Genomic DNA, 26,382 nt, shown 5'->3' with positions numbered 1-26,382 from the left:
CTCTTCATGCCCTAACCTCATTGAAATTCCAGTGAGTCACAACCTCACACTTCCATACAACTGCCAAAAGCTTATTCCTTTGGGAAGCACACAAGTGCTTTAAAGAAGTGGGTAAGCCAAACTAACAGGCTTACAGGGGTTAGGCTTCTGGCAGAAGTATCAAGTTTGGGAGCTGTACTAGCACAATTCTGTTGCAACCACTTCTCCAGAGCAACAGTGACTTTGCCTATAGGCTGTCCAGATCAAAACCAAACTCTTACCTCACGCTTCACAGTGCCCAGCACAGCTGAGCTGCCAGGCTCAGCCATGAACAAGAGTGACACAGAACACAGTGTGACAACCCTGCACTCACCTGTGCTGCTGCAGGCCCAGCAGCACTGATTTTTCTAGCCTTGTCTCGTTGGCTATTGTGAACTGCATGATATCATCCTGCTGTGTCCCTGACACAGCTTCCAGGGAGAGTGTTGTGAACTTGGAGGCGTCTGTTTGCCTGTCACTGCGATCTGCAAAGGAGATCGGGCTTGATGGCTCCTCCAGTTGGTGAGGCTCTTCATAAATTAGTAGACTCCTTGACCTCACTGCATACAAAGACAGAAGGCAACATGACATGAGCAACAGACAGCTCAGAGAACAGCCCTGGTCATTTCAGGAAATGGAAACTGTTAGGCCAGAGCCAAAGCTGCAAAGGCCTTTCCATATTGATTAATTGGCAATTTGATAGCTGAAGAAAGAAACCGCAGGAATGGTCCAGGTAGGGATCAAAAAGCTCTAAATTATTCACAAAACAAGAACGAAATTAAATAATAACTTTCATAATACATTGGTCCATTATGGTTATGTAATACTAACAGTTTCCCTCTCAGCCTTTGGACTCTTTGGTGACATTGGCAAAGAAAACAGCAACTGAAATAATTTGTGCATTTTAACAGTATGAACATTTGCTACCGAGTAGAAAGCCTGCTACCTTTCACGGACCACTAACTTTAGCTCTGCAAACAGAGGCAAAAAATTCCTTAAACAGAAGTATCAAGCAGGCTAGTGGGGAAAAGGTTTTGCTCATTTTAATGAAGTCTGCTGCCAGCAGCATAGTTTGCAAAGTTATCTTTCTTAGAAAAACACAGTTATATATATATTAAAAAATAGCCATTTAAGGAGCAGAACTGCAAGAAGTGCTTGAGAAAGGGGTTAGGAATGGGTGTGGAAAACAAGTGCTTAAGTACAACCAAGCAAAGAGCAGGACTGGAATAGCTGTCACTTACCAATGGAATCTGTGTAAGACTCTGGTGAGGAATGCTGCCTGGGCAACACCATCTTCGTAGCAGAAGGATATGGCCCATAGCTCTGAGAGAAGCTGCCAAAAACTACTGCAAAGCACAGCACCACCATCTGGCAAAGGGAGGATGCGGGAGAGGTGAGTGCACTTGACCCACATGCGCACATGAGAACTGATACTGTATCAAAACAAATCATTTGAGGCCACTCTCATCACTCTACACCTAGCAAAGGCAGCTGTACAATAACCATTCAGTGTTTTAAAGGGCACATTTCAATGCTGGGGTTCGTTTTTAATGACTGCACTATTCTGACCAGCTGTCTTATTTCCTCACAAAGTTGAAAAGCAGACAAAGCTGCCATGTGTGTTCTACAGATACTGCTGAGGATTTACAAGGTTATTTCTGCTGCTGGCCCAGTCTTGCTTCCAAGAGAAAGTGAGGCTAGATTGGGAGAACAGCTTAGGCCTTGTAAATTATTTCCATCAATTTACAGCACTTTAGATATAAAGGGAACTTGATAGCTGAGTGTAAGGAGGGAAAAGGAAATGTTTCAGTCTACTCATTTTCTTATCTTGACTACTACTACTGAAATAGGACAGAGGCAGATTTACACCCTCAGTCATATTTTGATTTGGTTGAGCAAGTTTATTTTTATTGGTATCAAAAGCACTGAACCTCAAAGGTCACCCTCATTTTCATTTTACAACTCTAGACACTATTTCCACCATATAATACTGCAGGAAATAATAAAGTGGGTAACTTGGAGGAGCACAGCTCCTTCTTTTATCACTGCAGCACCCAACCAAAAGTGCAGGACCAGTCTCCTCCAGAACTCAGTACCTTCCCACCATCATTAATCTCCATCAGTCACAAGTCTCATCTCCCTCAAAATTGTCAAATGATGAAAAGGAGCTCCCCAAGCTGCAAATTTGCCATTGAGAGGCTTTGCAGAACAAGAGATGTGCTTTTGAGGAGTGGAAAGAGATTCTCATTCCCTTACAATTCCCAGCCAGCCTTAGGAACACTCACCATAAGACAGGTCCCTGTTTGTGTGCTAGCTGCCTTACACGAGCGGGACACTTTGCCAGCAACCACGGCTTGGAGTCTCTGCAACTGCTGCAGAAGAGTTCTGGAAAGCAAAGACAACAGACAAGCATCACACACACCGACCTGCTTGTTGGTTAAATAGATTCTTGTTTCAAATTCCACATGTGGAAATAATACAGCATTTAGGATAAGCTAGAGAGAGTTAAAGTCTTCTCCTTGAAATTACTAGCAAGGAATGTTTTTAATTCTACATAGTTTTTAGATGTATTAGCACTGGAACTTTCAAGATCTTTTGCTTTTCCCTCAGCTGATGTCCCTGAACAATTACTTCTTCAGTACTTCCATTAAGTTCTTATAAATAAAAACTGTCTTTTCAGTGTTTCTATACAAAATGGCACTTGCTCTACATGCAAGTGACCGGTTGCATATATAACCTGACACTATGTCATGAATTCAGCAGGAGCTTTGCCATTATTTTTAAAGATGCAGAATTGAGGTTATAACTGCTTTATAACTGCTGTTAGTTATCAAAACCTCCAACTGCTCTAGTTGGTTATACAGTTGGTTATCAAAACCTTCTTTTCCCCAAAACCTGCTGTTTATTGGTTTAGAACACATGTCAGCTGACTTTTAAAGAGGACTTAAAACCAGACATAGGCACAGCCTTCATGTCTCACATTCATTTAATAAATAAAACACGTTAATGCTATTTATTAAATCCTGCAGAGTTGACAAAAAATTGCAGATGCTTCAAGTGGCTACTCTGACTGTGTCTTTCAGAGGTCCCAATCACAATGACAATTCTCTTGTGACTGGAGTCAAGTCCCAGACCAGAAGAGCCTTTCTGACTGGTTGGTTGTTTGTTTTTTGGTTTTTTATCTAATACAGCATAAATTACTACAGTCAGAATACAAGTAATTTAAATGGGAAATGATCTCAAAGTATGATTGATACAGGGTTTCCACAGCAGTTTTTTGAACAATCTATGAGCAACCCAAATGCCTATCCTCAACACAAATGTAGAATAATTTTGTACCAAGATGCTAAATTTGCTGTTTGTTTCCAAGTTTACTTTTCACTTCTCCTGTAACTTTCACAATCTGCAGTGGAGGATACCCCATAGAAACTCCAGACGACAGTTTTGGAGGCTGTTACGTCAAAAGCTAAAGCAAGAAGCAAGGTCAGGATGTCAGAGAAAATAGAAGGAGTATTTTAAGACCAAACTGGCTAAAAGCTAATTGTAGGTCAGATCCAGAGGTGCCTCCACAGCTCAATATACACTGGTCTGCCTATTTTCATAGATTTTTTTTTTTTTTTAAATCATCAATGCTCACTGCTAATTAGGGTTTAATGAATTCAAGGACTTCAGGAATACATTCTGAAATGAGCACAAGGCATTCTCACAGCACAGATTTATCTGGGCCAGCAGATCCTTCTCAATTTGTTAAGAAAGGATATCTTGCATGCTCTTGAGGGCATGGCTTACTCTGCAACTCAGTATTTAAACAGCAGAGCGATATACCCAGTGCAATCCTTTATTCAGTAATACAGAGACCACAGGCAAATGAAGAGATATGAACAGTGTCCACCACATAAATGAGACCATCCTAATTCCCTGCTCCCTTTGGCAGCTCTCCCCAATCCCTCCTGACATCCACCGCATGGCATGGGGTTCACCAGATTTGTGCACATCGTTTCCTGGCACAGAATACATTGCCCACTGTATTCCCACCGTGTGCCACCTGCTGTGTTAGACAGCAATGCCCTTTCAACCCTGAACTTTCTGTGCTATTTTGGAAGGCTAAATCCTTCCCCCATTTCAGGCCTGACTCACTGGGCTCGATGCAGAACAGCTCTGCAGAGTGAGGAGGAAGGAGCTCTCCTCCTCCTCCTCCTCCTCAGCTCGGGGGCTGGCAGCAGCAGCAGCCTTGAAATGCTGATCATTCTTGCCACTTTTTGTGGAGGCGTCAGTGAGAAAACAGCTAATGGCTGGTGAGGAAATCAACAGAGAAGAGGCAATTCTCCTCATTTTGCTCATCTCTGCCTTTTCATGCTCAATTTAAAAAACCTGTTGGGCAGAGGGGGCCCAGAGAGCTGATTACAAAACAGTCTCTTTGAAAATTATGATTAGGCAGGTATTCTGAGGAAGATTCATCCCCCACCTTATTTACCAAATACCTTCACATAAAATGTCTTTCTTCCCCAAGCACTTTATCTCTTTGAGCAGAGCTACTGTTTTCTTCTCAACAGACAAGGACTCAGTGTTTGGAGCTGACAGGATACAGGTGCATTTGCAAACTGTGAGCAGGAACCAAGGCAAGAACAAGAAACACGTTTCATCAGATGACATCAGTTTATCCTGCCACTGCCAAAATGAGATGCTCCTTGGTGCTTTTACTCTCTATTTGAATCTGGAATGGTGGAAGACTGGATTCTGAGGTCAAAAGATTCCCATGCAAAACCTTGTGACTGGACAGCTGCATGGGTGATCTGGACCAGGAGAGGCAAAAGGAGCAGATCTCTGCCCTGCAGAACAGGGACTTTCCTGAACTATGATGCTCCCTCTAAATAGCAGTACAAAGGCCACAAATGCTTTTAGTGGCATGCACTGCCTATGGCTAAGTCCTAACAGGAGAAAATGCAATCCCAAGACAGCATGCTAAGGGGGTTTGTACCCACAGGGATTATTTTCACTGTGTCTGACACATTTCCCAGGGATATTCAATTAGAGGGTCAATTCCGTAGGAGGTGTGAGCGTGGTTTCACGCTTTTCCCTGCCAATGGAAGCACCTCACAGGAAAGCTGTAAAGTGACTGAAGATTCCTGCACTTCCTTCCACATAATGCCAGCAAACTTGCTCTGTGATGTCTTGGTTTTGGTGCACATTCACATAAATTCATCTTCAGAAGAGGCCTTTTCACTACAAAAGTATGGACCAAATCAAGCCTTCCCTTCTGCTTGCAGAGATACTTTAATTAAGCAGAGAAAACTTGTCACTACAGAACCACCCGGAAGATTTCCTCAAGTCAGTATTTCTGTTTAAAATCCTACATCAATTCAAACAAACAAAAGAACAAACAAACAAGACAACTTCTAGTGGACACCAAGCACTTAATCAAAAGTTTCTAGAGGATCGCTCCTATTGTGTGAGGAACAAAACCTAATTCTGATAAGGAGAGAGAAAAATTATTCTATAACTCTACACAGAGATTTCTTATCTGCCCATCCCATTTGTAGGAAAGGGGACAAATCCCAAATTAAGGTTTTAACTAAAAGACCATTTAAATCCACAATTTTCCCTCATTTGAATTACAAATAAAATCTCCAGCAATTTTTCATGAAAGGTATTTCAGCATGAAAACAAATGTCCCGCTGGTCTGAAAGTAAGGAGCTACTCCAGGGCTGCCAAGGTTTGTCAAATATTGTAATGGTGGCCTGAAATTAAGTGCAAAATATGCCATTGCAACTTAAACCTAGATCCTTTACTTCTTGAAAATTATTGGGTAAAATGACTTTACCAGTCTCAAATGAAAGAACAGACAGGCAAATCAGTGAAGTTTGGACGCTTTGGTGCTAATAAACCCTTGGTGGGTCAGACTGATGTGCAACTTGCTCTTTAGATGACTGGGAGCTGGAGAAATGGAAGGATATCCCATTTTCATTTACAAGGCATTGCCTTTAAGGTGCTTGTGAGTGCAGATCTATACAGCTGGCTACTGTTATTCCATGGGAGCAGCTCTGGCAGCCACTTGCATTCATTGTCCATGTGTGACACTCTCAACCACGCATGCACCGGATCCTATGCCTATCATTTCTCCAGGAAAAGCGATCACCAGATACTCACAAATACAGACTCAACAGAAGTGAGAAGCAAAAGCACTTCTCAACACGTCACACCCAGAAACAGATGTTTCAAACTTGTCTTTAAGCCCAAACAGACCTGGCTCCCAGGCAGACAACGCTGGTGTCAGAGAATGTTTGCAATCCTCTGGATCACTGGCAGTTTCTGCCTTTGGTCTCAGTACCAAAATGTGAGTGGGTCAAGCCTTCTTGGTGACTGGGACAACTCAGTTAAATACCCAGAGCCAGCTTCTTTTCACATCCTTTGATTTCTAAAAGAGCAGTTTTCCCACATGTTTAGATGCTACTCAAACCAAGGCTCACTTGTGGCTATAAGACAAAACAGATAAGCATGTAATAATATGCTTCCTTAGTTTTGAGAAAACTGCCTAGGAAGGAACTTGGATGGGTTTCTTTTAAGGGATTGAGTCACACGAATTAGGAGAGGTAACATATGCTAGTGTTCTAACACTAAAGCTGACAAAAATGCTGCACTCACCCACTCAGTAATGAGAATTAAAAACTCTAGCATCTTGATCCCCAGCCTCCTGCCTTGTCTTTTAAGATGTGTGTATGCCTAGGGAGATGCTCGTGGATGCAATGACCACACTTGCACCTTTGATATTGCATCTTTTCAGACTCAGATTTTCAGACTAAGGTTTGCTTTCAAGAAGAATCTTCTATATTTTTTCATGTTACCGAGAGTAGTGAAGGAACACTTTTATCAGAAAAAAAATTCTAGTGTTTGCATGTTTTGGAGCCAGATTTTGAAATGCAAGCAGGGTTCCCCTGAAGTCTTAGGTATGTATCTATGCTAACTTTTTCTGTATAGAGATTAACATGCTCTTAAAATCTGATTGCATATACTGAAAGGAAACTGCTATTCAATAGCTGCATGCTTTGGAAATTGTCCTTCAGTTCCTGTCAATCCAGCTAGACTACACAAACTGACTGACAGCAATACATGTTCATGAACTTTTAGGTAAGCAGCTATAGCCAAATTTTTCAACAAGGTAAAAATCCAACTCTGTCTACAACTATACTTGAATGCATAGTTTTAACATGTAATCATAACTCTTAATTTTCTGTTATCTTCCATTGTGTTATCTCACAATCTTTCACAATGGGAGAACAGCTCTGATGTTTGTAGATCTAATTTTAGATAATATGTTCAGTAAAGTCTTAATTTTTTACTGAAATGAGCACTCAAAGTTACAGCTGAAGTCAACTAGGGCTCTGCTTTCAGCATATTAAATAAGATACATGTGTGCATAACTATGCTAGGTACTTTGAGAAATAAAGTCCTAAAGATATAAATTCAGGCATCTGACACACCAAACTGCCACTAAATAATTTTGACCACCACTGCTCCGAACTTAGATTCCTGACTGTATGTAGGAGATGAAAGTTCCAGCTATAGGATGCTGTGAAGACAAGTTCTGAAACATGTGAACAATTTATGGATGTCGTGCCAAGGCTCTGTGCAAATACCAATGAGGAAATGAGACATGTTGAATTCACTGGATGTGGATAATGTACATTAAACCAGGGCCTGGAACCATTCTCTTTGTACAAGCTGCACAATTATACAGTAAATAGGAAAAGTGTCTTTTTGGATATAAGGTGGAAAACTCTACAATATGATATGTTACAAAACTGATGTTTGATGAAAGCAGGCACTTTAAGAAATTTCTCAGTACTTCACATGTAAGCCTTAGCAGATTTTAGACACAGCTGATATCTAAATAGCCAAAACAGCATTGCCATGAATTACAAGAATTTCTGTGCAGAAGGACGAACATCTGCTTCTCTGCATGAGATTACAGAGCAATATCAATGCTACTGCAGAGGGAAGAAAACAATGCAACTCATCCCACACGGCCAAAGTATGAAGGATTTGGAGATAATATCACCTACCTTTGTAAGTGAATTAAAATATTTTAGAGCATTTAGCATGAAAGAATTAAGATAATCAAATAATAGATAAGATGCTAAAGGTCCTTTCTGAAAGGATGGACAACGCCAACAAAGCTGTTCTCATGAGTGTACCCTCAACATCTCAGAAATGAAAGCAGCTGGCAAAATTTATCTTAACTGGGGAGAACAGCTCCAGGGTTGACAACATGTTGTCCCCAAGGGGATAATCTACAGCTGAATCTTTTCTTAAGAGAAGTTGGCTTCAGTACCTTCTGGGACACATTCTGGGTGAGAGACATCCCTACTCCACAGCTACAGAACAGTTCCTGGTTCTTTTATGTTAAGCCCTGGAGGACGATATAAGAGGCACAGAAATGGCTTGGCTCTCTTCAAGCAAGCAGCAGATGCCTTTTTGCATGAGCAGTGTGTGGGAGACACTCTCCAGCAAGTCACAGTACTACAGGGTCTGGCTTCATGAAATTAGAGATTGGATCCAGAGATTAGAAACACATGCCACTCAATTAGCAATGCACTGGCTGCCAGATCAGCTCTAGGGCCATTTTCCACGATTGTGGGTCTTATCTTCAAAACCCAGCCTCCTCCCACACTTCAGTGTCACCATCATGTTCCTCTGTAACATTCAAACAACACTGCAAATGCCTCTAACTGGACAGTGTTAGGAGTGGGCTCATCTACTATCTACTCACTGGAATTTGCCACACTGAACAGAAACCAGAATTGACACTGCACACTCTCAAGCTAACACCCAATTAAAAGCTTAGTTATTCAACATTTTCTGCCATGTGTCCTTTGAAAAAGCCACTGAGTCACCCATTTCTTCAGAAATGAAGGAAGAAGGTGATTTTCCCCTACAAATGAAGGAAATTCTGAGGTGTGAGATAGTTAGAAGGGTGCACAATAATTGCAATGACATCTAGTAGTGCATAAGGAACTAATAATGACTTGTGAGTTTCAGCACTGTCATTTCTCTAAGTGTCATGTCTCAGGTTAAGGCTTCCTGGCAAAATTTCACTAAATAAAGGCAATTGGGAGAGCTGGACTGTAGTGGTTTTTTTGTTTTGTATTACTAATTACATTCCCTTGGGCAGTGGAAGAACTCAGAGAAGAGTGCTAAAAGCACTCAAGCACACCACAGGTGGGGAGGCAGTTTAAGACATGACATCAAAACCTCCATGCTTTACATCCCACTGCAGTCACAATAACTCGCCTTCCACTTCTTTCTCTGACTTGAACCCCATCAGACACAGCTATTGTTCACATTTCAGCTGATCTCTTAACCTCCAGATATTCACTTTTCATGGTAATAGCCCGCTGCCAAGTGTTGTTTGATGATCTTCATACCTTACCTGTTAGTGTTCTCCAGGACCTCAACCTTCTTACGCAGCTCACTGTTTTCATTTGAGCAGGTCTCAACTCTGGAGACAGCACAATGAAAGAGAAATATAAAAACATCAGTTATTTATTCAAGTGATTGGAAAACAAGCCAAACTTGCTTTCACTGAGAGCTCTGTGATCTTGCCTACATTTAAAGAAACATTACAGCAGTGAACTTCAGTCGTAGTATTTGATCACACTTCATAGTGTGAAACACATAACAAAAGTTATATTAGCTGTTTGGCAAATGCCACGCTTCTGAAATCAGAGGCTCAAATTTCAGGTTTATGAGGATTAATAAGCCACAAGATTAAAGACAGTGTTCAAGACTGTCCCAAGATACTACCCATTTCCAAACCATCCCTGGAAATCCCCAAACTAAAGGAGATTGTCATACAAGATGTAAGAGGACCAAGTAAAATATGTGAGTCCTAAGAAGACAAACAGGACCATCCTGAACAGCTTCAAGAATTAAAATGGGAAAAGGAAATAGCCTTGATATCTGGTATGCATGAGGTGGAATTTCACAAGAGTAACTCTGAGGAAGCGAGACAGAGCTATAAAGAGACAAGAAAAAAATGAAAATTACATCAGGGATATAACCAAAGATGGTACAAGGGTTTTAACAGAACCATCTGGTGAATTGCATAAGAGTAATACTAGAATATTCATCTCCTGGAAGAAAGATTAATTTGGGATATAAATCACTAACTGGGGGTTTGGCTCCTGCTTGCTAAGGGAAGTTGATGGGTCACATGCTATTTTCCCGAGTCCTGCTTATTTTCCCAGGCAGTCCTGACTCACCCACTTCCTATTTCTGTTTTCATCTGTGCTAGAAGACAGAATATACTCACTCTGGATCCATCTTTCCCTGAACACTGCCTGTCCTCTAGGCCAACACAGCTGCCTGAGGCGAAGGCCAATACAGCTGGGTCTTGCCTAATTTAAGGTGAGAAGTGTTTGTTAACGACCTGCTGCAGGCAGGCACAGTCCTGACCCCAACAAGAGGAGCAAGGCCTTTTCTCAGTCACTGCCACGAGATGGCAGCTGGCACTCTGTGCATGGAACTATCCCAGCAGCCACAGCTGGATCACTTCCCAGTCCCACAAACTAGTGCTATTGGCCTGCTTGAAACAGGAAGGAGGCTGGCTTACTTTTTTTCCAGACTGTCCATGTATTCTTTCTTTTTTCTTCTACTTTCCTGGGCAGAGATCTAAGGAAAAAGGAGGGAAAACACCAAATATTTGCACAGAAAACAAAAGCATCAGAGACAAATTAATAAACTGCTAAAAAGCCCCAATATTATTAGATTCAAGCCTCTGTCTTGTTCTCATTTCTATTCCTGGCAAGCAAAGCACTGACTTGATCTATTTCCACACTCTGAAGCAAGGCTCCTCCTTTCAATCACACAAAAAAAGATCATCTCTTGCTAATCTTAAAAAGTAAATCAGATTCATCTGGAGAGAATATCCATGGACAAATACCAAAAGCTGATCCCAGGACGATGTCATGCATCTGGGAGAGGAAAAGCCCATGAATATATTGGAAAGCAGCTTTGCAGACAAGGACACGGGGTCCTGATGAACAAGTCAAACATCTGTCAGCAGTGTGCCCCTGCTGGAAAAGCAGCCAACCAAGTGTGGGTCTGCATCAATGAGACTGTAGCTAGCAGGTCCAGGAGTGGCTCTTCCCACTCTGTTCAGTGGCTGCAAAGCCACAGATGAGTACAGCAGTGCAGTCCATGGCTCAGAAATAAATCCTCTGGATGTACAGAAGCAGACCCAGAGGCAGATCTCTGCTATAATAAGCATGCCAGAGCACATGACATTTCAGGAAAGGCAGAAAAAGCTGGGCTTGTTCAGACTGAAGAAGAGAAAGCCAAGGAGGGAATCCTATTGCTGTCTTCAGCTATCTCATGCAACAAAGATGATGTCTGAGCTCTCAGAGGCACACAGCAAGAGGCATCAAATACAAGCTGCAGCAAAGGAAATTCCAATTACATATTAGGGATTCTATTTATTTGTTTTTACCACAAGGGTGGCCTAAAATGGGAACACAGTGCCCAGAACTATAGGGGACTCATCACCCTTTGGGGCAGTAAAACATGACTGGACAAGACCCTGAGCAACCTACTTTAAGCTGACCCTGCCTTCCAAGCCAAGGCTTTGACAAAAGGACCTCCAGATTTCTCCTCAATATAAATGACTCTGATTCTATGTAAGTGGTACATGAAAGGCACAAGATCACTTCAGAAAATTTTGAAAAAAACCATTAGCAGAATATTAGCAGAATACAGTAACCACCAAAGATGTGATAAAATCCTCTAAAACAAGTGAGCTGGCCAGGTCTGAAAAAAATTGCATTCTTCCCTATCACTAGGATCTTCCCCATGTCAGAAGGGGAAAGAAAAAAAGAGCATTTGACATCTTTGGTACCAACTGCACAATGTAGTCAGTGAATTCAGTGATCAGAAGACTGGTGCACTGAAATACACATATTTTAAAACAGGAAACAGAAAAGAACACCTTCCTCCCTAAGCAAATACAGAACTCCTTGCCTACCATAAGGGTAGGATTGTACTGATTTTTAAATGGAGCAAACCACAGCAACTTGATACCCTGCATGCTAAATACTCTATTGTTAAAGGGGTCAGGTAAATACCTACTCCGAGGCACACTCACACTGACAGACAATTTGATGGATGTGTTTAGGAACAAAGAAAAGCACTTTGTTAAAAGACAACTTACAGCATTCAACAGTACCACAGACCATTACTGCAGAATTCTGCAGCATTTTTTAAAATAAAGGACAACTAGGAACCACCCAGCAAAGCTAGCTAACATTTACCTTGTTTTTTATTTTCCTGCGGATTTTCTTTAGAACTTTCTCCTCTGCTTTTGTCAGGGGCAGTTTGGTAGGGATTGGGTAGCCCTCTGCAATCAGCGTCCTCTTCTCTTCCTCTGTCAGGATGAGGGGGCCAGTCCCCTGTAATTTCTTCAAGGGTCATAGAAATCAAATAAAAGAAAACAGTAAGTGCACACAGTCCTAGAAGAAAAGGTTGTTAGGGAGGAGAGGCAGCAGGTCTCCCACTTCGGAGAGGACTAGGCCTACTAGAACAGGCTCCTGCAAATGGGAGTGTGTGGAAGACCTTTCAGCTAACTTCCATTCAGAGTTCAAAACTTTGGGACAGGATTCCCTCAAAACAGTTGTTCTTGGCCCAGCTCTGTACACACTGAAGCCAACAGTAAAACTGCCTTTGGCTCTCACAGGGAAAGAGACACGTGAGAAACACTACTGAAAATCCCTCCCTGAAGATCACCACCTGCTAATGACATGACAAGAGGACAGATGCAGATCTACCAAAGACAGGTCAACCCAGCAGGGCTGGGCCCCAGGGCAAAACACAGTCCATGATGGGATAAACCTAATAACACCAGTGAACTCTGTCTCAGCTTAAAGGAGAGGCACATGCTGTTCCCTGTGGGAACAGAACAGACCAGTGAGCGAGAATTACTGGATCTGCAGTTTTGACCAGAGATGGATTCATCGAAACAATAACAGAAAGTTAGCAAATCTCTGTCAAAACCAGTAATTAAAAAAGTTAAAAAAAACCCAAAACAACCAACCAACCAACCAAAAAACAACCCACAGAGATAAATGGTGGAGAAAGCCAGCTCAACTTACATGTGGTGCAGTCAGGAGAGGGGAATTGGAGAGCACTGAAGCTGTGCGTGACACAACCTTAGCTGTGGCCTGGAGCTGGACTGGGCTGGAAGGAGGGAGTGATCGAGCTGGGCTCTGCCCTCCTTCTGAGTCACTGCCATGGCTGCTCGGAGGGGTGGGAGGCAAATGCAGGGGATCCACTGCTAAATGGCACAAGAGACAGAAAGTAACACAAGGGTTTAAGGTGTCGATTTAAATTGCCACTACAGCCGCCGCCGGCACCACACAGTTGCCAAGACTAGGAGTGTCTGCGAAAAAATGGATCAAGCAAAAGTGGCAACTTGGAAGAGGTTGGGAGCATGCAGGTCTCCAAAGAAGGAATGAAATGCAGCAGCTATCTTTAGGTTTGACAGACAAAACAGGGCTCTGTGCATATGCTCCAGTCACTTCTACCTACACTTCAGCTCCTTCTTCAAATGCTTTGAGGTTCATGTATAATGTAAAGTACAAGCTCCCTGTTCCTGGGAAACCACATTAACAGAGGGGCTCTGAGCCAGCATACTTTCTCTCCAAAAACAATAGTATTTCCTAACTTTGCCGTGGATTAAAGAATTTGCCAGTATTTGCAAAGGAAGGGATGACATCCAAGGAGTTACATGATCAGGAAGAAGAGGAAGGCCTCCTAAGGACATGATTTGGCAGAGCTGAGAAGTGACTGACAACCTAGTGACAGCAAAGGCTTCAATGCACTGATGGAGCTGGAGCAGCACAGGCAGCCACCACAGGAACCTCTCTCACACTGTCTATCCAACAACCTCAACTGCAGAAAAAAGAATCGGCTCTAGGACTGTCAAAGCACTGCTTATGATGAAATGGGTCTGGACCGAGAGAAACAGGACATGTCTCACCTACTCTTATTATTAAATGGACAATTTAGCAGATACTCAAAACAGCCATAACTAAGTCTCTTTTTCTCTGAGCTAAATTTACAGAAATTGGATTTTGAAGTAGGTAGATACAGGGCTAATTTGCCACTTTCCACTTCTGTTATGCTTAGTAAATTTGAGTTGAAAAGATAAAATGGGTGGTGAGGGAGGATAGAAGAAAAATAGTAATAAAAAAGAAATCTATAATACTCTTTTTGTCTCACATGTTAGCTCTTGCAGTTGTCAGAAGAAGAAATGTTTGAAAAACAGAAAGGCCCTTAATCCCACAAAGTGAGCAAACAAATCTACACGTGAGTTGAGATACAGCCTTCCCTTTATCCACCTGCTACATCATTTGCTTCTCTCCCTAGAGCAGTACTACTTACCCACAGAAATTAATTCACTCACAGGATATCAAGTGTTTCTAACTGAAATGCAGTTATCTGCTCAGATTTCACAACAAATATTTGGCTCTTCCAAAGTTTTCTTGGCTTTAATTGCATTTAGCTTTCAGGGAAGGGATCTTTGCTCCTCCTTCCACATTAGAGAGTAGTATAAAGAGATAATGATTGTTCTTAAAATTAATATAATACAAACAGACTCACCTAAATTTTATCTTCATATAAACTCACATCCTGCTTTTGCATCAGAGATTAAGAGAAAAGTTACTTATATCTTAACTAAGTCTCCTTAAATTGATTTCTTTTCTATCCTAAATAATCCTGCACTTGAATAATTCAAGCTCCCTTTGGTAGAATTATTAATACCCTACAGAGAAAAAGGGATCATTTTCTTTGTGATGAAAAAGTAAGGGGAAAAAGAAAGAAAGAAAGAAAAACCTCACATAAAGGCTCAGAGAGACTCTGGATCTTCAACAGCCAGATCAACAGCCTTAGCTGAATCCCTATAAAACAACAGCTTCAGCCTAAAAACTAACATGATGAAGGAGAAATCCAAATATTTAATCAGGGTGAAGTACATTGATTGTATTTTCTGGACATCCACCCCTACATTTTCATTTGGTATTTAACAGACCTTCCTTAGAAGAGAGGTTCAGGAACTGATCCACTTCATGGGGCTCCAGTTTAATCTCTGGAAGAACTTTCTGGGTCAGTGGTTTGATCTATAAAAGAGAAATTAAAACAAGCATGAAAACCTGGGGTACACACCTTAAAAATCCTCATAGAAGGACACAAGGATTACTTCTCCATAAATGGAAAGGTTTCCTCTCCCCCGCTCTGCCAAAGGCAAAGCTTTAACTGCTTCACACAGTTTGCTAAACCAGGCTACAGAGAATACTGCCCTGACTACTCCCACTATGGCTTTTCTTACTACTATATTTAGCTAAAATAAAAGATTACTCCTCAGAGATGACATTTCAGACTGAAAGCTAACATGTAACCCACTCAAATTACTTCTCTTAGCAACAGAGCTGCTGCTAGGATGTGCTGAACTGCACGGTCTGTTTGAGCAAGGACAGAAACACCCCTGGGAGTCAGGGAGAGCCTGTTAAAGGCCATTGTCATCTGGCAGCAAGAGCAAAGTGCCAGTCACTGAGCACCAGGTTTTGGGACCCAAGTCCCTTTCACAGTGCTGGGGGGCAGGAAAAGAGACAGTCACTGCTGAATGAAGTTTGGAAGACACCTGGCTTGCCCCACTGACAGGGCTGTTGCCCAGAGCCTGTCTGCGTGCTACAGTCCCAGGCCTGAGGAAGCCAGACTGGCACACCAGCGGGTTACCTGCAGCCAAAATCTCTCCCAGCAACCCATGTAACCAATCCATGCAACAGCAATGAGCCACCAGCAAGTCCCACCACTCTGCAAACCACAGCATCCCAAGCTACAGCAGGACTACATCCTGGGAACAGCACATTCAAGCTAGGAGATAATGATGGGAAACTTGTGCTTAGCTTTTTTCAGTTTCTCATTAAATAATTTCTGTTGCACAAATTTCTGATCCACATCCAAGTGGAAACATTTATTTTCAGCATATATCAACTCCCTCCAGCCTGGACTGACATTGCATCCTGGGGGCTGACAACAGCTATGCTTCTTCCTCCACTGGCTGGGGACCCTGGTGAGCCACCAGCTGCTGCAGTTCATTCTCCTTAACCCAAGCACCAACCAAACTAAGCTCTTTAGAATGCCCACTGGCTGCTCCAGCTGTGGTCAGAAAAGCATCACAAAGCTCTTTGTGAGGCTGCTTGGTCTGGAAGTAGCAGCAGCTTGAAATGTCAAAGCTTCACATATCTGGCAAAAGTAACTTTGCAGGCAAACAGGGAAACTCTCCAATCAATCCAAACAAGGAGTCTTGTTCTGCTTAGGAGAAGGCACAGCAGCATTAAAGCAAATTCTTATGACAGACACTCAGCTTGTCACAGGCTTGATAGAGCAAGTGAATGAGTCAGTTCAGGTGCAACTGGCTCATTAGAAACTATTCAAATATTTCTACATACCCAAGAGCCCCAAGCTTTGGGGCTAGCATAGAAGACAAAGTTGTATACCCAACCATTAAGAGCTCAAGATGCAGACAAGGGTTTTGAAACACAAGCTCTTACAGCAATAGTGGGACACCAGCAACCATTAAAAACCATTAAAGCAGACTGCAGTGTGCACCCTGAACTGCCAAGCTCTGGCCCCAAGGAGGGTACACTGGTGTGCAGCCTTAGGAGAACCTGCAGCTAACTGTGCAGAGAGAACAGAGAGTCTGCAGTACCAGGACATCTGTCTGTAGTTCAGGCTGTTCCCCCTCCAGCGACGTGGCTGCGACGGTGAGACTGACTGAGGGAGCAAGGCCTGACGTCTCACACAGCCCTGGCTCAGTCTTTATTGAAGCTGGAGTAAACTCTGCAGCCAGACACCATTCCTCATTTTCCAGGTCACCTGCCAGGGAAGGAAATTGGACACCACATGTTTAGATCAGAAACAGAAAGACTACAAATGAAAATAATGTCATTCCTCCTCCACAGAAAGGAAACACAGAGGACATTTTAAGTCTATCAACAAAACTCTGCCCTTACTATTCAGCTCTCAGTCAATGCAGACAACCATGCCATTTCAGGGCTGTAACCTAATCCTAGCCCCAGGATACACAGAGGAGCAGCGAGGAAAGACACAGAGCACTAATCACTGCACATTGCTGAAAGCTGCTAATGCGTAGCAGAACAAGACTAAACAAGCCACTGGGTAAAGCAGCCAGGGAGCCATGTCCCAAACAGGCTAATGCCTGCTGACTCAGTTTTATTCCTCCTTCTAGAGATAGCCTTTAGCCAGACTTCTGCTGCTTCTGCTGCCTGCAGTAAGCAAATAGCTCAAATGGTGGGATTATACTTTTAAGAACAAAGTATTTGTCACGCCCTGACTTCATTTTTTTCCCCCGAGGACTCATTTAGTACATGCAAAAGAGGATACAGGTTTTGATGATTTCACAGGAGCACCAGTGCCATGGTGATCATGTTAATTTCCTCCATACAGCCTCTGGGAAGGCACAGCACAGGATGCATATTTTATCTGGCAGCAATGAAACATGCATCACGTGTTGGCAGAATTATCCCCTAAATCCACTTACTGAAAGCTCACTGGTCCAGAGAAAGCCATGAAACTTTTTTCTAGGCAATGCTGAAGGGTTTGCCCAGCATTGCCAAGAACTGGAAGAAGGCTGGCATAGTAAGTTTAGCTACCAATTTCCATTCACTGTTTGACTTGCTGAAAAAGGACTTATTTTCCCAGGTCTGAAGTATAACAAAGGACCAAGAACTTGGAAACACTCAACATTTGAAACAATTCCACAAGGCTATTAACAACTCCTTTTAAAAATACAAAATAATCAAATGCATTTTTGGCAATTGCAATTTGCCTTAGAAAGCTTCCTATTCCAACTGAAAGACTTTAGTCTTTCCTCTTGCAGGAGAATATCCTATACCAGGGGCACTGCATCCCAATTGCATGTGGCACAGTCCTCCACCACAGACTGAGCAGTCATCATGAGAGGCACATCCATTAAACAGAGCAACTGGAATCTGAAAGCAAATATACATGAAAGAAAAAAGAGTGCTGATCTTTCTTTCAAAGCTTTCTACTGCCTTCGAACAGATTCTTTAGTGCATATATGAAATTAAAACAGAGAGTAATGCACACACCGTAGGGCTGGTAAAAGCTACAGAGCTTTGAATTAACTGTGTGCTGCACCAACATCCTTGGTGTGCTGTGCCACCAGCATTCTGCAAGGCTGCACAAGACCCTTCATTCACAGCTGAGTGTATCAAGCTGGTGAAATGCCAACAGAGTTCAGCTGCAAACAGGTAACAAAAATAAGAGTGGGCTTTCAGCCTCTTTGCTGCTGTGTGTCCTTGCTATTAAGACCACACACGCACAGAGCACACAGGCACTGGGCAGAAGGTGGGTGCCTGGAAAAAGGGAGAAGAATGTTCATCTCCAGTTCTAGTAATTACTTTGTGGTGGGACCTAACCTTCACCACTGGCAAGGAAGGAGGTAATTTGAGTAAAGACACACCAAGGAATTAAAAATGAAAAATATGTATCCTGTAATCAGAAGCTCAGGAACAGCAAGGCCAGCAGCTCTGCCAGATTTAACTGCAGAGCAAGGGCTAAACACCATATTTAAGCTTCTGCAGAGCTTACTCCAAAGCTTCCTGGGAAATGCAAAAAATTCAAAAATAGAAGTATTTATGAAAAAGAAAATAGGTAGGCTTGTCTAAATATTAACTCAGGAGAGAGGACATTGCTCTTTTTCAACCCTCCCTGAGCCTCTCTACTCACAGACACAAAAGTGCAGCTCCCTCCCACCTTGCTCTGTATGCATCATTCAGGTAAAACCTTTCAAGTGGTATCTGCCTGGAAATCCAGAGTCCTTTGGCAAACGCAACTTTCAAATGCCTGTTTGTATAACTTGTGTCAAAACTGGCCTCACAGAACCTTGTGCAGAGCCTCTGTTTGCTGCCTCCTGCACCTCTGGGTCAAGCTACCCCTGGGGCAGCGCTATTGTGAAGGCCATGGATAAATGAGAGCTATTAGCGAAGCCAGTAATTAGCCCTCAATTTTCTCAAATTTGTATCATCAGGAAAGTAGAAAGGAAAACCAGCCAAGGGTGACCAGCAAAACAGGGCATGTCCTCTAAGGCTGCACTTTCTGATGTTTATCACCTCTAATCCCCAGACTCATCACGAATATTCAGCTGCTCTGAGACAGCAAGATATGCTGGCCTTTGGCTGGTCATTTCACTCCTCTGGAATCCATCATTTTACTCCTCTGGAAGCCGACTTTGCTGATTAACCTGACATCCCTGCCATCACCACTTATATCTGCATAAACTACTCGGAGTTATTCTAGGCTTTAAGCCAGTCTAACCAGTTTGTGTGGCTACAGATGGTTTCCAGCGACAGCAACACGCTGCGTTTAGCACTGAGATAATTCTGAAGAACTGCATCTGGCACTTTTTTGACACTGCCTCTTACAAAGCATGGTGACAGCTGTCATTCCAGATGAACAATCCCGTGAAAGGAAGGGATGGAGGACTGGTCAAATCTCACCTTGATACTCTCCTCCCGCACCCCTTTTCCCAAGTTGCTGTTACACATTCCGTACCAGGATCAGGGAATGTTGTGCTACAAGTTACTTTCTTTTGACAAATTCTAGTTTCTGAAGTCACCAACAATCCCTCCTCTGCTCCAAGGGAGCTACAAAGGACATTTACCACTCTCCTTTCTCTTCTTCCAGTTGCAGCAGGTTGAAATTATCTGAAAATCATTCTTATTTTACTCTTATAATAGTTCCTAGTGTACTCTGCCAAGCACTGTACTCGCTGAGCAAAGTGGCAACCCTTCTCCCAAAGCCCTTGAGAATCTAACACAAAATCAGAAAAACGTAAGCCAAGAGGAAAAATGGAGCAGGCTAATAAATCAGTGGTCATATAGAGAGGTATGGCACACCCTCCAAGACAGGAGTATTTCTGATGGAAAGTTATAGAGAACCACGGGAGAGATTTCACAGAACAATCAGAACACAAGTCATTCAGATATACAAAGAAGAAAGCCTAAACAAGAAGAGCTTTAGCTCTCAAAATGGCTAAGAACACACATCCTAAGTACTGTCACTTTGGCTCTCTCTCTTTAAAAATCTCTTCTCAGGCTTCAAAACAGTTCAGTGTTGAATAAGTGATCCTGGCTTGTCAGTTCCCTCCCCAGCTGAAATTTTCTACAAAGCTCAGAACTCCATCATGCAAGGACTGCTCAGATGAGTACCATTCCCCTTTACCTACACATCCATAAGTCCATGAATGCTAGGCATTTTGGCACATGGAACATGTCATTTAGGGAGTCCACACAGTACTTAGCAAAATGCCAGCCCAACACTTCTACATGCAGTGCACTAGTGCTGGTAAATCACCCATGTGAACCGAACATTCAGGTTGCAAAGTGCCCAGGTGTTAGGAAATACCTATGAAAGTTTAACTCAGTGTCCTTTTGCACATCATATACACATAAAAATAGGAATGTTTTAATAATGTGACCAATTTCTCTGCAGAATCCGAGCTTTATCCAACAAGCAGAATGCATGGTGCTTCACTAATTGAGAAGATATTCCATGTTTTGTTCTTTGCACTGTCTTGTGCACAGCCTTACCTCTCCTTTACCAAATACAACTCAAAATATGTTCCCACAGGGCTATTTAATTCCCTCCTAGGGAAATACTCCATACATAACCTGAATTCATTTTCACAGTGGAGCTGAAAATTCAAGTGAGACATGGAGAGACTAAGGCCAAAAAAGTAACTAGCAATTTAAAATGTCCAGCTGGAGATAACTGGAATTGGATTTTCAGATTATTTAGCCCCATTATTACACTTGATCAAAATCCAGTATGCACTGAGCTTTCAGGGTGGGCTGTGAGCATCTACCACTGCTGCAAGTTAAACATCAGAGTTTCAACTCAGGCATCCAAAAAACCCATTCATCACAGCCACCCAGGGTTTGTGACACATGCACCTAAGATCTCCTGTATCCAAGACTAAAATTACATTTCTTCAGAAAGCTTTTGTGTGCTTATTCCATCATCAAGCTTGTTCCTCTTCTGCAGACCTGTTTAGCATGCATCTTCCACTGCACACCTCACACACTGTGATGATTTTCAACAGAAATGTGCTCCTCTGAGCATCACAGCTGTAGCTGCAATCAGTGTGTGTGATTCAGGCACACAACCAACAACAGCCGTGTTTTTACATGTCATAATTAATATATACCATTTCTGTGTTTATAAAAAACATTTTTAATATATCTGTATTTATACACAGATATGAAAAAATTCTACATAGTGTCTTAATAAGACCATGTGCAGCTTTCTAGGATATTCATATCTCTCAGGAGAACTGCAACGTTTTGCTTCTCTTCTTGTTCCGTGAACATGTTAAGGAAATGCAGGATAGGAAAAGTGGAAAACAAGGTCAAAAATGCTTATTTCAACTATACAGTTTTTCTAATATCAGAGCTCCTGGAAAGTTTTGTTTTCCTTTTCCTATTTCTATCCAACTAATTCCTCAATCTTGTCCAACATACCACCTCCTTTCCTGTGAAAAAGTAGATCTTCTCCAACACTGACTAAATTTCACCCTTTCTGATAAATGTACAGAAAAACAGAACTTGCAAAAATAACTAAAATCGTGTCCCTTGCTCTCCACATTCTTTTCAGCACTCTTCATTAGAGTTTACAGAGACGCTTGTTGCTGGATAATTAAGCTGCATGTGCATTTACTGTGCATTTTTAAATAAATGAGAGATTCACTCTGCATCTCACCCTCCTTCACTCATCTCAAGTACAGAGATGCAAGTATCCAGAAAAACAACATGGGTTTCACCTTTTTTCCCCTGCAGTAAAAAGTGAGATAGCACCACTGTGTAAACAACCCACATGAAGGGTGTGCCACTGAACCCAATCTTTAAGGGGAATAAAAGCCCATACCACCATTACAGATCTCCATCACAGTAAGCAGATGCGTGCACTGAACGTCATTTCAAACCAGTGTGCAAATAAGACCTCCAGAAACATCAAGGGATGTATCTTTATTTGTATCACCAGAATGAAGAGGCAGCTTTTGCCTCCATCTTAAAGTTCACTGTTCAAGCGATGGGTAAAGTAACTTAGAGAAAAACAAAAGTGAAAATTTAAGGAGACCACAGACTATCAAAGTGCACAGGTATCAGAAAAGCCATCTCTGAACAGGGTAATGCAGGAAGTTCCCTCATGAGTCAAAGCCAAGTGTATTTAAATAACCTTCCTCTTCAGCTGTGTCACAGACTCAAACAATAGGGCTCCAACTAATTCCTTTTGGTGCATGCCCCACTCCATGCATGTCAGCATGCACCACAGGGCTGGATGCACAGCCCACCTGGCTTCTGCACAGCCGTGCCATGCACGACCATCTGCAGCCCCAGGCTCAGCTCACCACACGCTAATGACACACTTTGATGCAGACAGTGCTTCAACTGCACCAAGGGTCCCTGTGTGCAAAGCTGGCCTCTGGACACGTGTTCAGTGCTCACCTGAACCCCTGCCCTGAGCAGGGAGTGCCTCCATTCATGGAGCAGTAGGATCTAGGGGTGCTCACGAGCTCTCCACCACAGAACAGCTGCCAGCTGGGAGCCAGCTAGCTGCAAAAGGGAAGGCACCTCTTGGAAGTGGCTCACAAGTTGTTTGTGGGGAAAACAACTGCTTGATCTGTCGGAGAAGCACCTCTGCACCATGAGCCCAAAAGGGCTGCTTATGCATACATTTTGTATGTCCAAGCAGCTGGACATGCTACTTGCAGGGAAGAAAGTTCAGCATCCCCAACTTTGCAGTCAGAGACTTTCCAGCCTCCCAAAGGCAAATTGGACCTTTCTGGAGAAATAACTGCTTCCTTCCCCATCCCCTGGGTTCCGATGGTTCTCAGTGCCCAGCTCTGGGCTCACATAACGCTCCCTGTCAGGCACAGGCCCTGTTTATTATGCCTGAAGTGCTGAACTCCAACGCCTCTACCTCTCCCCCTCTCTCCTTCGGGAGGTGAGAGCCCACATTCATCGACAAACAGTTCTTCTCACAGATTTCCCAGATGGCATTTCCCCCTCCCGGCGCGCACACACGCTCCCACCGCCAACAATGAAACCGAAGCCCTCAGAACTGCTGCGACAAAAGAGATACTGTTTGACTACCAAACATTGGGGTCCTTTTTAAAGTGCCAGGAAGGGAGAGCTAAATAAAGGGGCAAGGATGAGCAGCAGTGATACACATTAATTATAATGCATAGCAAAAATAGCTTTTTTCATAACAAACTATCATCATTCTACCAGCATCCCCTCTTTGACCAGCATGGAGTCCATGTAAAACCCACAGATAATGTGCATCACTATCAAAGTTACTAAGATAGAAACAAAGACATATCACCTTTATGTACATGGGAGTCAGGCACAGACTGAGGTGGTAGCTGGATTTACAGCCTTAAAGTTGGGTAACATTAAATATTCTATATAGGATAGTGATATTTTAAGGTATGAGAAAGTTATCTACAGAAGCACTGTGGTCAAATAAAAGTTTTCTCTCTCAGGTCTGGATTTTTCTCCTCACACCCCACACAGATGCTGTGAAGGCAGATCTCTATTATGAATAGAGAATACATGAAATGGACTTGATGCTCACAGTACATAACTAAGTGAGCACAAGCTGTTAGTGCAACACTACAGAAAAAATGAGATCACTGGTTTCAGAAACAGCAGGACTGGAAGTGGGAGGAGTATTCCCATAACAAGCATCATCAGGAAAACTATTCCTGGGAAATCAGTTTCTGTAGTCACTTGACAAAGAGTTTGAAAAAGAAACTGCAAAGTCCCTGTGCTGAGAAAGGCATGGCAATAGCTGAATCTCCAGAAGATTCCACCTCAGGGGAAACACCAAGGAAGTGCAGTTCATTCAGACTGTATCCAGGCAGCAATCAAGAGGGAACTTAATCACAGCCTACAAACACCTATGGAAAGAGGTTTCAGAGAGCAGATGGCTCTTTAAAAGAAACAAAGGCTAAAATGAGATCTCATCTATGTGCAACTGGAAGCTAAAGCAGGCCAGACTGCAAATAGAGCTGACAATTATTAACAATAACCGTAAGTTAAAGACCCACCTCCAACTCAAAACTAACGTTTTTCAGGCATGCTGCTGCTCAAGTAGGAGTTATAGGGTAGATGCAGAGTGACCTGTTGAGTTGTGGACCTTAGATATATAGAAGTTCTAAAATCTCCTCATACTCTGGTATGAATTTAGTTGTTCTCATACAGAGTAAAGCTTTCAGGCACACGGTGTGATTCTTGGGGTGTCCTGTGCAGAGCCAGGAACTGGACTGGATGATCCTCATAGGTCCCTTCCAACTCAGAGTATTCTATAATTCTATGACTTTAACACTGCAGATGGTGACAAGGATTGACTGCTACCTTTCCACATACAAATCATTCAAATACAGGCTACTCCCACTAATGGCTTTCTCCTTATTTCCTAAATAAATACAAAAGAGAAAGAATTACACAGAAAAAAAGTTGCAGGAATATGCTCTAAAAATTACCAGTATAGCTTTGGCAGCAACTTTTGAAAGCACAAGTGAATTTCTTTGTTAATTTCCATTTTCTCTAAAATCAGGGCAGTGGAGATTCCCATTTTCATTGTTCAATGTAGTTGGAGAAAGACAGAAGCAGGACATCGTACCTCTCTATATAGAGGCTATATAAAAAATAAAATTAGGATTCTCAGATTAGTAATATAACCTACTATAAATAATAAAACTCTTATGACTCACATATACATACGTATGTTATGTGTGTGCATACATATATAATATACATATAAAATCTATGAAGACCAACCTGAGCCTCAAGCTCATAGAGGTGCCTCTATGCAAAGAGAGAGCATATGACACTGATTACTGCTTGTGAAATCCATACCCAAGCAATGGTTTTTCATAGCCCTGCCTGAGATGAGGGATGGATTTATTGTTGAAGGGAGAAAAGTGGGAGCCATGGTTTTGGGGTGTTTGTTTGGTTCATCTGGGTTTCTTATTTGTTTGTGTTTTTCTTTTTCAAACCATGTAGAGAGATAGACTTGAAGTTTAATAGTTGAAAAAGAAAATTCAAGTTTTAAAAGCACATTACAGAAAAACATAACCTCAGCAATAAAAACCCAGTAACAATACAGGTTACAGTCTGGGGCCAGCCCCAGTTTTGGCACAGCTAGGAGTAAAACAGAAACACATCATTTCAGCAATCAGTCTGTCAAACCTTCAGCCAAGACAAGCCTCTTCAAATCCAAAAGTAACTTCAAAGCATTCCTGAGCAGGAAAGCATGAACAGGAGGGGCAGGTGGAGATCCAGACTAGTCTCAAAAGCAGAGGCCTCAGGGGACTGGGAAAGGAATGCACCCAGGCACCTGGGCACAGTCGGAGGAGACACAGCATCCAAATGACTGGTCAGCTGTTCACTGCCCTGCCAGGCTCACAAAGTGAAAAACACCAGAAAAATCAAACCCAGTCCCACCATAAAACACCCCCAGCACTTGAACTCATCTCAGAGGATGAAAAGCCCCACAAGATGCTGCAGGCTCTGCCTTCGCATTCCTGCTACACACCAGCCCCTCAGTATTACCTGTACTCAGCTGTCACCCATGTATCTCACATGTCCCAAACAAGGGACAGCCACTGTTCTTTTGCTGTTTGTGCCCACAGCCAACAAGATCAGGCATGGGAGGGCAGGGAGGGAGCCTACACTCATGTCTCAAGTCACAAGGAGAATAACTATAGTGCCTGCTGAAACTTGGGTCTTGCCTTGCTCCTGGCCATCTGACCCACAGCCCTTCCTTTCTAAAAGGCTGCAGAGACCATAGCAGAAAATCAGGCTGTGGATGAGCTTTCCCTATTTCTTTACAGCTGTCAGAAATGAATCTGTGCCTCAAAAGGCTGCGATGAGATCTCCCTTACCCATCAGCCCTATTCACAGTCTGCCCTCCCAGCTCCTTCATGTCCTTTCAAGAGCATTTTCCACTCTGCAGCTACCCACTGCCCTTCTCCACAGCCACCCTACAGTTGTTCCAAAAACCCCAGGGATCAAAACTAGAAAGCAGAAACCTGGTGGGAGAGAGGTGGCAGTGAAGCTGGTGTGGATAGTCTGTAAACAGGACACAGCCTCCTTTTTCCATGCTGCAGCCTGAAGCCCTCCCCAGGCCATAAGTCCTATTCACCAGTTCAGGCAAACAAAAGTGATCAGCCAGCTGCAAGCAGACAGGTCAAGCCTGTAAATC

The 26,382-nt window shown here is 42.7% G+C and overlaps 1 protein-coding gene across 2 annotated transcripts in view; it reads right to left on the bottom strand.

Annotated features, from left to right (window-relative positions):
- Positions 1 to 26,382, bottom strand: part of LOC131591720 (cyclic AMP-responsive element-binding protein 3-like protein 2) — a 74,646-nt gene that overhangs the window by 7,124 nt on the left and 41,140 nt on the right. Inside the window, exons 3-11 of one of the 2 annotated variants that reach the window (XM_058862703.1) lie at positions 16,778 to 16,944; positions 15,098 to 15,185; positions 13,158 to 13,339; positions 12,321 to 12,467; positions 10,628 to 10,686; positions 9,446 to 9,514; positions 2,304 to 2,403; positions 1,260 to 1,386; positions 353 to 578 (exon numbers count right to left, since the gene is read on the bottom strand). In XM_058862703.1, the coding sequence (XP_058718686.1) occupies positions 353 to 578; positions 1,260 to 1,386; positions 2,304 to 2,403; positions 9,446 to 9,514; positions 10,628 to 10,686; positions 12,321 to 12,467; positions 13,158 to 13,339; positions 15,098 to 15,185; positions 16,778 to 16,944 (1,165 nt within the window). The remainder of the gene's footprint in view (positions 1 to 352; positions 579 to 1,259; positions 1,387 to 2,303; positions 2,404 to 9,445; positions 9,515 to 10,627; positions 10,687 to 12,320; positions 12,468 to 13,157; positions 13,340 to 15,097; positions 15,186 to 16,777; positions 16,945 to 26,382) is intronic. The other variant, XM_058862704.1, reaches the window with a different exon arrangement.

This window comes from Poecile atricapillus, chromosome W, assembly GCF_030490865.1.
Source record: "Poecile atricapillus isolate bPoeAtr1 chromosome W, bPoeAtr1.hap1, whole genome shotgun sequence".
Classification (NCBI taxonomy): Eukaryota; Metazoa; Chordata; class Aves; order Passeriformes; family Paridae; genus Poecile; species Poecile atricapillus.
Note: the sequence above shows the minus strand (reverse complement) of the source record. Positions and strands in the feature narration are given on the sequence as shown.